The sequence below is a fragment of the Cajanus cajan genome, chromosome 6, assembly GCF_000230855.2.
Source record: "Cajanus cajan strain Asha chromosome 6, NIPB_CcT2T_4, whole genome shotgun sequence".
In the NCBI taxonomy this organism is placed as follows: domain Eukaryota; kingdom Viridiplantae; phylum Streptophyta; class Magnoliopsida; order Fabales; family Fabaceae; genus Cajanus; species Cajanus cajan.
Window position 1 is genome coordinate 54,368,639 of NC_138522.1, and position 13,415 is coordinate 54,382,053.

Genomic DNA, 13,415 nt, shown 5'->3' on the forward strand with positions numbered 1-13,415 from the left:
AATAGTTTGTTGTACTTGTTGTTTTAGAGTTTTGAGGTAAGGGACCTAAAAGTTAAGTTATAGGTAATCATAAATAAAGTTGAGTTAGTTTAACTTAAAAAAAATATATTAAAAAAATTTAAAACATAAATTTTATAAGTTCATATTTTAATTAATAAAAACTAGAGAGACTATATTTCGAACTCAATTTTCTACTTCTTCTTTGTTATAAAAAATTCTTCCTTATTCTTTTCCTATAACTAAAGTTTAGGAGATTCAAACTTTTGAAGCTAAAGATCTGAAGTTTAAGTCATGCAAATTTATCTTTTTCCTTTTCTCTTCTTTATTGATCGACTAAAAGTAAAAGAAACCTATAGATTGATTTATTTGTGTTGACTTTTGTGTTATTTGCCCCATTGGTGACATTTATGTTGAAAATGCATGAAGTTCATGTTGTGGGATTTCGAGATTTTCAAAGGATGAAAATGGGTTACTGATTGAGTTTGATAATGATTGCATGTGATTTTATTAGGTGTTTTGAGTTATATGAGGTATGGAGAAGAAGAATCATGGATTGCATGTGTTGTATTTGATGTGGGTTGTTATAACCAGAATCACAACACGAATGATGCAAATATATGTTTTTAAAGAAATCGCCATCAATATCTTATTTTGAGGGGAAAATTTTGAAAACTATTTAAAAAATGATTTTTCAAATTAAAATTGGGTTTGAAAGTCAATTACTTATAGCAAAAATATTAAAATCTTATAATACTTGTTAAAAACAACACCCTTAATTAATCATGCAAAGTTATATAACTATAAATATTTATTTTACCCCTAACTCTAAGAAAGAAATATATTTTTTATCCTTTACTTAAAAAAATTTATATGTGAAAAAAAAACTAGGGTAAGAATTTATGTTAGCAAATAACAAGTCATTCAACTCTCAATTTTTATAACATTAAAAATATAATTATTCAATTAAAGCTATAGATATGTACCATTGTTAACTTTCTTTAAAAAGATAATTTTTTTTTATCCTATGTCTAAAAATTTATAATAGCAAATAACTATTTTATAAACTTCTATGATTTATATATATGATATTAAAGTTAAAAGTGTTACTCTATTAATACCACTAATCATTGCACAAATATTTTAAAAATAATAATTTATATATGAAATCAACCTTTTTTTTTTTGTATTTTTGTTTAAAGAAATGAAATTTGCGTTAAGATTTAAGTTAGCAAATGACTAATTAATAAACTTTTATGATAACATTAAAAAAATTGTTATTCAATCAATATTATCAATTTTTGCATTTATTTTTTTATATTTTGTTAAAAGATACAAAAATTACATATTTTTTGCCTTTTTGTATAAAATAAGATATTTTTTGCATAATAATTCAAGTTAGTAAATAACTAGTCATTAAACTCTTGTAATAAAAAAAATGTTAAAAATAAGAAAAAAGTTATTCAATTGATGTTATTGATTATTGCATATTGAAATAAATTTTAAAGAATATTTTTTCATATAAAAATAACTTATACCTTATTCTATGCATAAAAATTTACACTAACAAATGATTACTCTATAAATTTTTGTAATCTACGTGATATTTATGATAGGATTGTTATTCAATTAATATCATAAATCATTAATTAAGATAAATATTTAATTTTTCACTCTAAATACCATGATTGATCTTATATATTAGAAACACTAAAATTTAAGTTTTACTCCATTTTCGAAAGAATCAAAAGAGAAGAAAAAAAACTCAACAAATAAATGAAACCATCTAACTTTACACATGCTGTGACTCAACCATATCAATTTTTAAATATTTATTATTTTATATTTTGTCCCTCTGAAATAATAGAAAAAAACAAGTTACATGTACATGATAAAAAATCATAGACATGCATCTTCAGTTTTCTTATTATAATACAAAGTAATATATATATATATATATATATATATATATATATTTAAACATGTCATTTTTATAAAGAAAATTAAAACATTATTGCTAACACACACATCAACGTTGTGGTACAATAAAATAAATAAAATGAAGGATAAAGAAAATAAAACAAAAAAACTAAAAATTTAATAAAAGACGTTGAAGTTTAATAGTGAGACAAAAAAACAACATTGCAACCCGCTTGAAGGGATGTGACGTCTATGAAATCCAATGTTATGGCTGACTATGCAATCATATGGAACGAAATTTGTTCAATGATCAATCGTTGAATGCTAATTTATTGCAAAAGCGCATAAACAATAAAAAAAAAACAAATGATTAATCTCTCAAAGAAAATTTACTCAATATCACTATAAGGATAATACGTGGAAACAACCTTTTACAATAATTGTAGGTTTCATTTCATAGTGGAATTAGTTCCTAACTAACTCTCCACTATTTGATCACTTCCGTATTTTTAGATGCTACGTGACTACTCTATCCTTTGGAGAAGTCTTCACGTTATCTTTATTTATTTGTTTGTTTATTTTATTTATCAAGACTTCGTCTCTTTTTAGAAATAACAATCAAATAAAATTAGTTATTCACATAGGTAGCTAGATTTTGTTGGGAGAAGGTGATTTTATTAGAGGAGTATCGTCTTCTTGCTTAACTAGAAGTATATGGTTGTTCAATGTTTATGCCTATACGAAGAACATCAACTTAACCTTCATATTTTATTTTAACAATGAGTTTTGGTTATTCAACAGAGTTTCAAAGAGCTTAGCTCGCTCAACTAGAAATTAGTCGCTCAATGATGAGTTATAAAGAGCTCAATTTGCTTAATGAGATAACGTTCATTTAGTAAATAGTAAATGGTCGAAATAGGGTTTATGACCTTCATGAAAATTGTAGTCTTAGATGTTAACTTTTCAATGACTTTAAAATCACCTAAAAAGAAGATTTATAACTCAATTTATGACATTTTTTAGTGAATAAAGGTTAAACTGTCAACTTTATGTTTAATTATTACGGTTTTTGTGATTTTCAGCATAGTCGATGTTTTGATAAAATTGAAGATCAACATAAAAGTTGTAGATAACCTTCTTAGATTTCATATGACACAAAGATGAGATTGATAGGATTAGTGGAACTACATATGTGTTGTTTTATGTGGAATTCATTGTTGTATGCTAGTTGATAATTACATGTTGTAAATTATATATGTTAATTCTCTTATAGCACATGGTAATGTGTGATGTTGTATAAATATGTACACATTTCTTAAGTTGAAAGTGGTATGTTGAATGATTTTAAGTTATGATAAACATGTAATACATGTTTAAGCTGAGATGCCTAAAAACTATAGGAGAGTATAAATTTGTTTTATAAATTAAAATATTCATTTGTGTGGATATAAGTTGTGATACTCAGATAGACCTAACATTCTTTATATTTGACTTAAGAAATCAATTTAAGTTATATACCTGGCACCCTAAGAGGTCTAACATTGTCCATACTTGACTTGGTTACGATAGGTCAGACGTTGTGATTTGATGGGTCTAATCACTTTAATTGCTCACCTTTATCATAGGAGATCATCATAATTGATATGCATGACGATACATATTAGTTGTTTAGAGATGTTTATGATGATAAAGTTGTTTGTGTTGTAGGTTGATGCATTGTTTATATGATGATGTTGTTGACAAGTTGAAAGCTACTAGGTTGTATAAAGTTGAATGTTATGTTGATTCTTTCACAACCTTACTCTTTATCTTCCCCATGGTTGGATTGCAATGATCATGTTTGGTATGAAAGCAGGAAAAGATTAGTTTGGTGACTTGGATGTTGGTGGACAACCATGTTGGAGATGTCCCGGTTTTGGTGACATTGTTCATATGCAGTTTATTGTATAGAGACATTGATCGACGATATGATTATTTTGATTACAGTTTAGTATATTGCTATATATGTACATGGTATGTATGTACTCCCTAAGGGATTTATGTTTTCAACCTTATTGACAGGAACTATTTTAAGTTTTTGCATTTTATACATATAACTATTACATGTATGTCCTAGTAATTGTTGTATGAAAATACTAATATAGTTGAGTAATTTATGTTTTTCGCTATGTAATATCGTACTATACTAAGGGTAGGACTTGACGGGCCTTTACATTATTAACCAAAGATTGAGAGAGTGAGATTCGATTCAAAGAGGAATCAAACTAAAAAAAAAAAAAAAACTTTTTAGTCTTGTTTTGCTTTAATTACATTTTGTTACAAAAAAAAAAATCCGTTTTTGAGTTTTTTAAATTGGATAATCAAATATAAAAATTTAAATTTTTCTAGACAATCAACCGAAATAACAAAAAGTATTTTGATTTTTCAATTAATTATATAGTAAAAAAATATTTTATTTTTAATTTTTAATTAATACTAAAAAATTATAATTTACATTAAATATAAAGATATTCAATTCATAGCTATTTTTTTATCAATCAAAATTTATTTTAAATACTTTGCAAAGTTAAATTTTTTAGTATCTGCATATTTTATGTTAATTTATATTTTTATTATGAATAAACTAAAATTTTAAATACCTTTTAAACATTCACGTTTTTTTTCTTCCTAAAATAAGCACTGTGTCGAACCAAAGACTCCATGCACTATTTATCTCTAAAGTTCATAATCAGATGTTACAATTAATCCAAAAATTTAATTTATATAAATTAAATATTTATTCTATACATCATACGTGTTAAAATATTAATTTATGTAATGTCCACTAATCCATTTTTTTTCTTTATTTGTGCATGAGAAATTTTAGAAATAGTAGATATATATCATTCTAGATTATTTTCCCCTTTTTTAACTATAGTATTCATGCTAAGTGTTTATCATTAAAAATGATAAACCATTTAGTCATTTACTAATTTCATTTGCGATAACATTAATATTCTTGACTCGGATGATTTTCGGACATAAATTACTTATGGTTGTGTTTTCTACTGTTTCGAAATGATTCCAAACGAAACACTTGCTATACTCATAAAAAACTTTGAGGTATAATTATTACCTTCAAAATATTAATCAATTCACAAACCTTATGAAAGGAACATGTCTCCAAACCTACAAGTACATAAACTAATCGACCAATCATTTTCTTTTGTTTTCCCTTGTGTTATGGAACAGTACCGAAACCCTTTTGACAGAATGGAACAAAATCAGGACATAAAGATTATATGAGCCTTCAGAAAAGATAGTACTCAAAAAGAAAAATTATTTATCTTCAGTCATCAGCCCAATAATTATTGAAAGTGAGAGCAGGTTTGCTACCAAAAATCAATTGATAGTTGGAAATTGGAATTCTCTGCTATTTGTGTCCCCAATCACACAAATGAAAATTTGAATTAGAACATGTTTTGGATTTCTTGTTTGAAACAAAGTGTACAAGAACAGGAATGGCACTGAAATCAAGGCTAATTTTAATTTGCTCATAGCAATGTGGTTGTAAATAAATTTATTCATCTTCAAATTTAATTTTAGGAATTAGGACTTAACGTTCATCTCATATATTACACTTAAAGTCTAATTGAATGTAATGGGAAGTGGGAACTTGAATTGCGCTAATTTGGATAAATTTTTCGGGTAACACTCGTAAAATAGAAGATAAAAGGTAAACTTAATCAAATTTATTTCACAAGTTAAATTAACTTATACAAATTAATTTATACATATCAATTTTTCAACAAAAAAAAAAAGACGAGGAGAATATATAAGAATCTAAAATAAATAAATTGATTTAAATTTATAAGAGATATGTTAATTTATTTTATCTTTTTATTCTTATTTTTTATTTTCTACTCATTTTTAAAGTTAATCTATAATAAACCTTCATACAATTTTAGTTTGACATGCATACAGTACTAATTTTCACGTATAAGTACTTATCGAAAAATTTATCTAAATTAAACCTTATATAACACACACTCACACATACAAATTAAAGAAAATAAATTAGTTTAAACTTATGAGATTTTTACTTTTTTTATTCTCTTCTCATATCAAAATTTATTTAGAAGTTATTACAAAATAAACCAAGATAGCTAATGGCATTACTCCAACGCATAAAGTAAGTAATATGATCAAAGTGATATGAAAATTTAAAATGAGAAAGGTGATCAAAGTGATATATTTGATATGGTGGAGAAATTTAAAAAAAAAAAAACAGTTTTTAAGGTTGACTACCAACATAATTGATTTATAGAGTCGGTACTGTTTATATTTATTTTAATTAAGCCAAGAGTATTTGATTGAATTTGATGTTAATAGATATTTTTGAGTACCTAATTATTATTGTTATTGTTTTTTTTTTTTAAATCATTTAACATAAATATGACATTATAGTTTTAAAATTACAAAAACAGAATATAATTAATTAAAAAAATAAGGAAATCATGTACATTCTGTTCTTTTATATTTATTATAAATTGATCATACAAAAGATCTATTAAAAACCATTAACATTGTATCACTCATATTTTCAGTACTTGCATATTCAAAGTGATTTTGATTAATATCATACAATTAATTGATACATATTTCAATCAAAATAAAATTTAAAACAAAAGTGTCCATCCACAACTTATGCTGTTACAAAATATTTTTTATTAATCAAAATCAAGTTAATTTAACGTTAAAGATATAATTTTTATTTAAAAGTTATTATTTGAATAATGAGTTATAAACTCAATTTAATCCTATAATATAAATTTGTATGACAATTATTTATATATATATATATATATTTTTTGATTGTCTTATATTTAATTAGGGAAAAACTTTCGTAATAAATATAAAGTGATATGCGAAATGGGCCAAGAAAGGCTTAGAAAACAACAGCGGCGTTAAGCTAGACGTACGGGGTTATGGAGGGTGGGCTATTCAGCTTAGCACAATAATGGAGCAACTCTACAGCTTTCAGGTTTTTTATTTTTTAAGTTTGAATTCAGATGCAGTGTGCAACGAACATATGTTAATCATTAATTTTAAAATATTATTTTTTGTTACTTTTTTATGAAATCAAGAAGAATAATTATTTTATTAAAATTAAATAGTATAAATACACAGACACCTTATATCATAGCTACCAAATAGGTTTTAAATTCAATTTTTACTTGTTTAATTGGAGCATTTTTAATGGTATTATTTATGTCGTTTTTAAATTTAAAAAGCAATTGTTATGCAGTTTCACTGACGGAGCATGACAAATTTTATAAAAGATTTTTTTTGTTTATATAAGTAACGTTCTTAACAGTTCTAAACAATTGTGTGACAATTGTATGATTGATTTATGTTCTTAAGGATCAGTAAAGATAAGATCGTTAAGTTCTTAAATCTCACGTGATACTATAATTCACAAAAAAATAATTGCGTAATTTCATAAAAGAATTTATGTAATGGTAACTTAAACTTTTTTTACATTAATATTTAATTATAAATTATTATATAATATAAGTTTTTTCAATCTTTTATAATTACTTTAAAATCATAAAAAAAATTCCAATTAGTTTATGATATAAAAATTATACTAATAATTTTTTTTTTGAAAAGTTAAATAAATTATAAGGATGTTTACCCGATAACAATTAAGTCTCTATATTTTATGAGTTTTTAATATTTGTGATATTAAAATTTTAAATATATGAAATATTATTTAGATATAAAAAGATAATGTTTAGAATTAGAATCTTATATTTATTTTAAAAAACTATTTACTCCTTTAAGATTAGAATGCAATATTGATGAATAAATGTTCTTGAGATAAGAAGAATTATCCAAGAAGTATATTATATAATTAATTTAAATTTATATAAATAATTGTCATTGGTAAAAATTGTTAACTCGATTTATTTAATTAAAATTGTAATTAATATTAAAGTGAGTTTATCTTCCTATATTATCGGTTGTAAATTGGTTTGAGTTAGATTACATGTGATCTATTCTGAAAACTAATAAATATGGAAACACATGGAAGGGACAACATAGATTTATAGATTTGGAATAAGAACAAATGTAGTAAGGTAGATATCACATGGGGTGTAGTGGGCAACCGTTACTTATGGTGAAAGGGATGGTTGCAGGGGTTGTCTTTAAAGCCAAGGTACACCCAACTTTAGGTCTTGAAATTCGGTCTTTTCACTCTTTTTTTAATAAATAATGAGGACACACATGCTAAGACTACTAACATAAGTCCAGCCACAGAATTATTGTACCAATACGAACTGCAAATAATTTTGTCTAATTATAACTACTAGGTTTTAGGCATAAGAAAATAATCAAAGTATCTCTGAAAATAATTGCAAACATCACTCACATACATCCATAAAACAAATGAAAATTTGTATGGATCTTTAACCCGCTTTTGCCGTGTCATCACATTGTTGTGCATGCTGATCCAAATCCTAATAATGGATATTTGTATTAACAAATATATCAACTACCGACTTTATAGTAAAAGTTGACAGGAAAATAATATAGGATGCCCCCCTTCCTACCGTACATGGTTGGTTGCTTCTTCACAGTCGTAGTCACCATCACACCAATAAAGCAATTATGAATAAACACTGGTCTTTTCAAGGATTCTTCGCCCCTTCAATCTGTCTCCTTCTCATGAAAAATTAGGAGAAAGGTACAAGGCGTAATATTTTGGTTTTTTGCTTCATATATTACTCGTTTTTTTATTATTTAAATTATGATCTTTTAGTATTTAATTTGAGATCTTCAACAATGACAACTTTCGACGGCCAGTCATATTAAAACTGGAATCCCTAAACTTTAGTAGATGAATTTTCTTTTTACTGTGATTAATCAAAATAGTATGCTTTGACATATGATTTTGTTTTATTTCAATATTGCAGTGCCGTTTTGCAATTTGCAAGCTCCCATCCAACTTCTATTTTGTTCCTTTTGATGATGGGAAATACAACTTCTATTTTGTTTGAATTTCATTATTAAGTTTTAAAAATATAATTTTTGGAGAGTATGAGTAAGCAAAAAGTATGTGAAAGTACCCAAAAAATGAGTAATATAAAAATTTAAAACAACTAAATTAATTTTCAACAACTGTTCAAATTAAATGTGTTTTTATATTTTATTTTAAAAAACAATTTAAAAAAAAAAACACGCCGTTTGTTCATCCCATGGCATCATTCGTCTCTTGTCCCTTTCTATGGAAGAGTCTTGGTTCAGCATCTGCTGCTTATTTTTTGTTCCCGATTGACCATTGGAACCTTGTATCTAGATCTGATACAGGTGTGCCAGTTATTCAAGTTATCCCGGCCCAATATCAATTATGGGCCACTTCCGCGGAAAAGGAACGTTCTTATTGAAGATACTGGTGTGAGTGTTTTGATAAATACTGAGGAGGTACACGATGAACAATATATGATAAATATTTAAGTTCCTAAATAATTTTTACTGGACAATACAAACAAATTAATGTTAAATTTAGAGTCTATTTGATTACAAGCTATAAGTGTTCAAGAGAGAAACTTTCAAAAATACTTTTTAGCTTATATTCAAGCAAACTCTTAATATTAATTATCACATTGAATTATTATTATTATCTCAATAGAAAATAATAATAATAATGATGATGACGATAATAATAATATGATAGTGATGATGATAATAATAATAGTGAGAATAAATATATGGGTCAAGGTTCGCAAACCAATTATTAGCCTGTAATTTGTTTAGATTTAGACCCTTTTTTAAAAATCGTTCATCCAAAGCAAATTTTTGAAATTCTCAAATTATGAGTATGACAATAATATGTTTCATTTTGAACAAGGGTATTTGAACTTTTAAATTTTTAAGACATTATGACCGCAATGTTTAGATGGTATATTTGAATGTTTTGATTTCTAGGACATTATAATGTTTTTGTTCCAATGTATGTTAAGACTTTGATCTTTTATTTAGAAAAAGAAAAAAGAAAGATAAACAAATTCCTTCAATTTGATTTTTTTTTAAAAAAATTGACAAATTTTCATTTGGTCTAGGACCCGTTTGTCCACAAACATAATCGAAGGACCAAAAATTTACATTTATTTTCATATTGGGCCTTAATCTCCTAGATTGGAGTAAGGAGATAATAAATATAAATAATGATAATAGTAAGAGATGGTATTAAAGGATAAAGAAATATTACTACAACTATGATCGTAACGACCGTGTTTGTAGCTTTTTCTCATGCAAAACTCGTAAATGTACTATGATGTTAGTACAACATAATGGTAATATAATAAGTGATGGTGGTAAAAATTGTCTCATAATTTACTGAATACCAATAAATATAATTTTTATTTTGTTCTGTTTCAACTTATTTGTCTTATTCCATGATTTTTTTAAACTCAAACCCGAAACAAATGTCTTCTCAACCATCATGATTTTCAACAAACCAAACGAATAACAAAATCCAACCTTTTAATTAATTATTTATTGTGATTGCATTTACAAGATTCGTAGTCAAGTTTACAGGTTACTATGAAATAACTCATTGTCTATTGATCAGACTTACTAGGTGGTTGTTGTTGACATTTCTAGGTACAAAATTCAATCAATGAAAAATGACATATATTCATATATACATTATATATCAATTTAAATAAATACAACAAAGTATCAAATAATTTTTAAATTACATAAAAATTTGTAAACTTTTCTATTTATTAACAATGTTTAATTTATTAAAATTAATATAAAATATGAATTATTAACCGAAATAATGATCAAAAAAGTTATTTAGGAGAAAGTAAAATGAAGTGACACTCCATTGTCACATTTCGAATCATTCTTGCATTAATACTTCTTCCTCTTGTTTTGCAGGCTACATGAAACATGATTAACGGATTTTGGTTATAAGGAGTTTATGCTAAACATTTTCTACATGATATTGAGGGAGAACCAAAAGATAATATATTGGTTTGAGCTTAATACTTTGTTAAGACTCAATACTATTGATATTATCATGGTATACCCAGAGATAGCCTTGGTGTAGTGAGTGAATATTTTTAGGTGTATACACAATTACTGCCCGTTTATTTATTATTAATTTCTAACTAGTAAATCATAATTTGAAATTCAAACAATATAGTTGATGTTGAAGAGCCACGACATTTTACATTTGGTATGGCTGTTTCCTACGAGGGACACTACGGAAACAAGATGACAAAAATTATGAAACAACCCTTGCTAATTTGCTATTGGATTTGCAGATGCTAATTCTGACGGAGGTATATGGTTGCCTCTAAACTCCATAGACGAAATGATGATTTTAGGTTGCTAATAAACCTCAGCACACTTTCCATACATCATTCAGGTATAGGAAATCATATTGAACTGCTGAAGAATGGCCTCTCACACCTTATGGAAAGGAAGGTTGAATACCATAAGGGTGAAATCAAGGTTAATAAGGGAACATATCTAGAGATTTGAAAGACTAAATAATTGTGCATTTTGATCTGCCTTAACAACTCAGCGACAAAGTCTTCGAGACAATGCCATTTAAAACAATAATCCAGAATTACCAAAGCCTAAGTTTGAGACACATAATGGAAAAAGACAGATAAGTTGTTGGGGCAATTTTAGAGAGTGAAACTACTCTAGAAAAAGGCTATTGCCAAAGTTGCTATAGAACAATAGCAGCGAATGTCAATAAGAATAACAGTAAATATCAACTATTCCTTCCTATTGATGCAGAATGAACTCCCAATCAAACTCTTCTTTCAGCATAAACTAATTGCAATTCTCAAGTACTCTCTATTCTCCAATATCATTGCTCACAACACTAAGAAAAACTTGATCGCAAATTTCAATAGAATAACCTCTATTAATTCCAGTCGGTAGAAACTTGCTGAATACCAATAAAGAAAAGTCTCATGACGAAAAACTAAATAAGGGATTATATATATAATAGTAAATCACAGAGGAAGTTCAACAACATTCCAAAAGTAATCAATATTAATCCCAAATCTTTCAATCACACAAATCATTGGCTTTGAATACTACTTTAACCAAAAACAAAATTGACAAAACTAAATAACTCTAAGTTGATAATATGTTCCGGAAGAAGGTTGAAAGGCCTACCAATTAATCAAAGAGACCGAACCCCATATCCTGCATCAAAAAAACAAATAGAAAACGAAGCAATCAGATACACTTCCCAAACTAATCAAAGTCATTGCAGTATAACACATAACATAACAACAGCGCCTCTGTTATATTCATGTGCAATTTAAATATAACAAACTAAAACTATTACAAAAAGGTTAAAACAGCATGACGAAAATAACTTACGTCATCCGATTCCTCCTTCTCTTCCTCCTTTTCCTCCTTCTTCGATTCCACGGCTGCCGGAGCTGCAGCGCCGCCTCCCCCAGGAGCGGCCGCCACGGCAACGGCGCCACCGCCAGAAGGCACTGAGGGCAACTTTTCCCTACCGGCGGCAATAAGCTCTGCAATATCCTTTCCCTTCACCTCAGACAGAAAACTACTGATATTATCGTCATTGACATCTGCTCCAACTGAACATCGAAAATTAAATTAAATTTAAAAGTGAAATTCGCATTGGTGAACAAATAAACAACTTAAAATAAATCTTAAGAAGTGATTGAAAACGGATAAAGTGTACCTGAGCCGAGGATGTCCCTTAAATCATCAGCGGAAGGGGCACTGTTGCCTCCTAATACGGCGAGCAAATACGCGGCGATAACTTTCATCTTGCTCTGGAATGTGAGTGTCTGAAAGAATGAGCGATTTTAGAGTGAAAGTGAGTGAAGAAAAGTTATGTGTTCTGTAATTTCATAAATAGGGTTTCGATGATCGAGTGCTAGGGTTTTGATTGTATTACCCTTATCGTATCATGGGCCTGAGCTGCATCCGGTCCAAATAATGTTTGCTGATGCAAACAGGCTGGTCCTCCTAAGCTCGTTATGGGCCTTCTTCAATAAATGAAAGGTTTGATGATATACACTTCCATTTTTTTATACATACATCTCCTTTTTTTTAAAAAAAATATTAAATTCCTAAATTATCCTTAATATTATTTGGAATAAAAAAAAATTATTCTTGAAAGTGTTTTTCAAAGGTTGATGATATATACACCTCCTTTTTCTTATAAGTACACCTCCTTTTAAAAAAAAAATAATTAAAATTTTAAAATATTCTTAATTTTTTGCTTATTTTTTTTTTAATTTTACATTCATAACATTTAATTTAGTACTTTTTTTTTTACAGATCTTTCTTTTTTCTTCTTTTTTTATTTTTTTTCAATTTTTACATGCACCCCGTTATCTTTCCTTCACCCCACCTATTTTGATAGCATGTAAAAATTGAAAGAGAAAAAAAAGTGTGAAAAAAAGAAAAAGTAGAAAATTGAAAGTTAAAGGTATAAA

The 13,415-nt window shown here is 26.9% G+C and overlaps 1 protein-coding gene across 1 annotated transcript; it reads right to left on the bottom strand.

Annotated features, from left to right (window-relative positions):
- Nucleotides 1-11,901: 11,901 nt before the first annotated feature.
- On the bottom strand, nucleotides 11,902-12,831 carry LOC109797483 (large ribosomal subunit protein P2B). The gene is made up of 3 exons (XM_020357535.3): nucleotides 12,653-12,831; nucleotides 12,319-12,545; nucleotides 11,902-12,138 (listed from the first exon to the last, which is right to left on the bottom strand). Exons 1-3 carry the CDS (start codon nucleotides 12,738-12,740, stop codon nucleotides 12,112-12,114), a joined length of 342 nt encoding a protein of 113 aa, XP_020213124.2. The 5' UTR covers nucleotides 12,741-12,831; the 3' UTR covers nucleotides 11,902-12,111.
- Between the last annotated feature and the right edge of the window lie 584 nt (nucleotides 12,832-13,415).

What these genes read in the sequence shown, in the direction of transcription:
- LOC109797483 (XM_020357535.3), bottom strand. Translation starts at nt 12,740, where the DNA reads ATGAAAGTTATCGCCGCGTATTTGCTCGCCGTATTAGGAGGCAACAGT. An exon ending in AAGGGACATCCTCGGCTCAG is followed by an intron (nt 12,546 to 12,652) that starts GTACACTTTATC and finishes TTCGATGTTCAG; the next exon opens with TTGGAGCAGATGTCAATGAC. An exon ending in AGAAGGAGGAATCGGATGAC is followed by an intron (nt 12,139 to 12,318) that starts GTAAGTTATTTT and finishes TTTTTGATGCAG; the next exon opens with GATATGGGGTTCGGTCTCTT.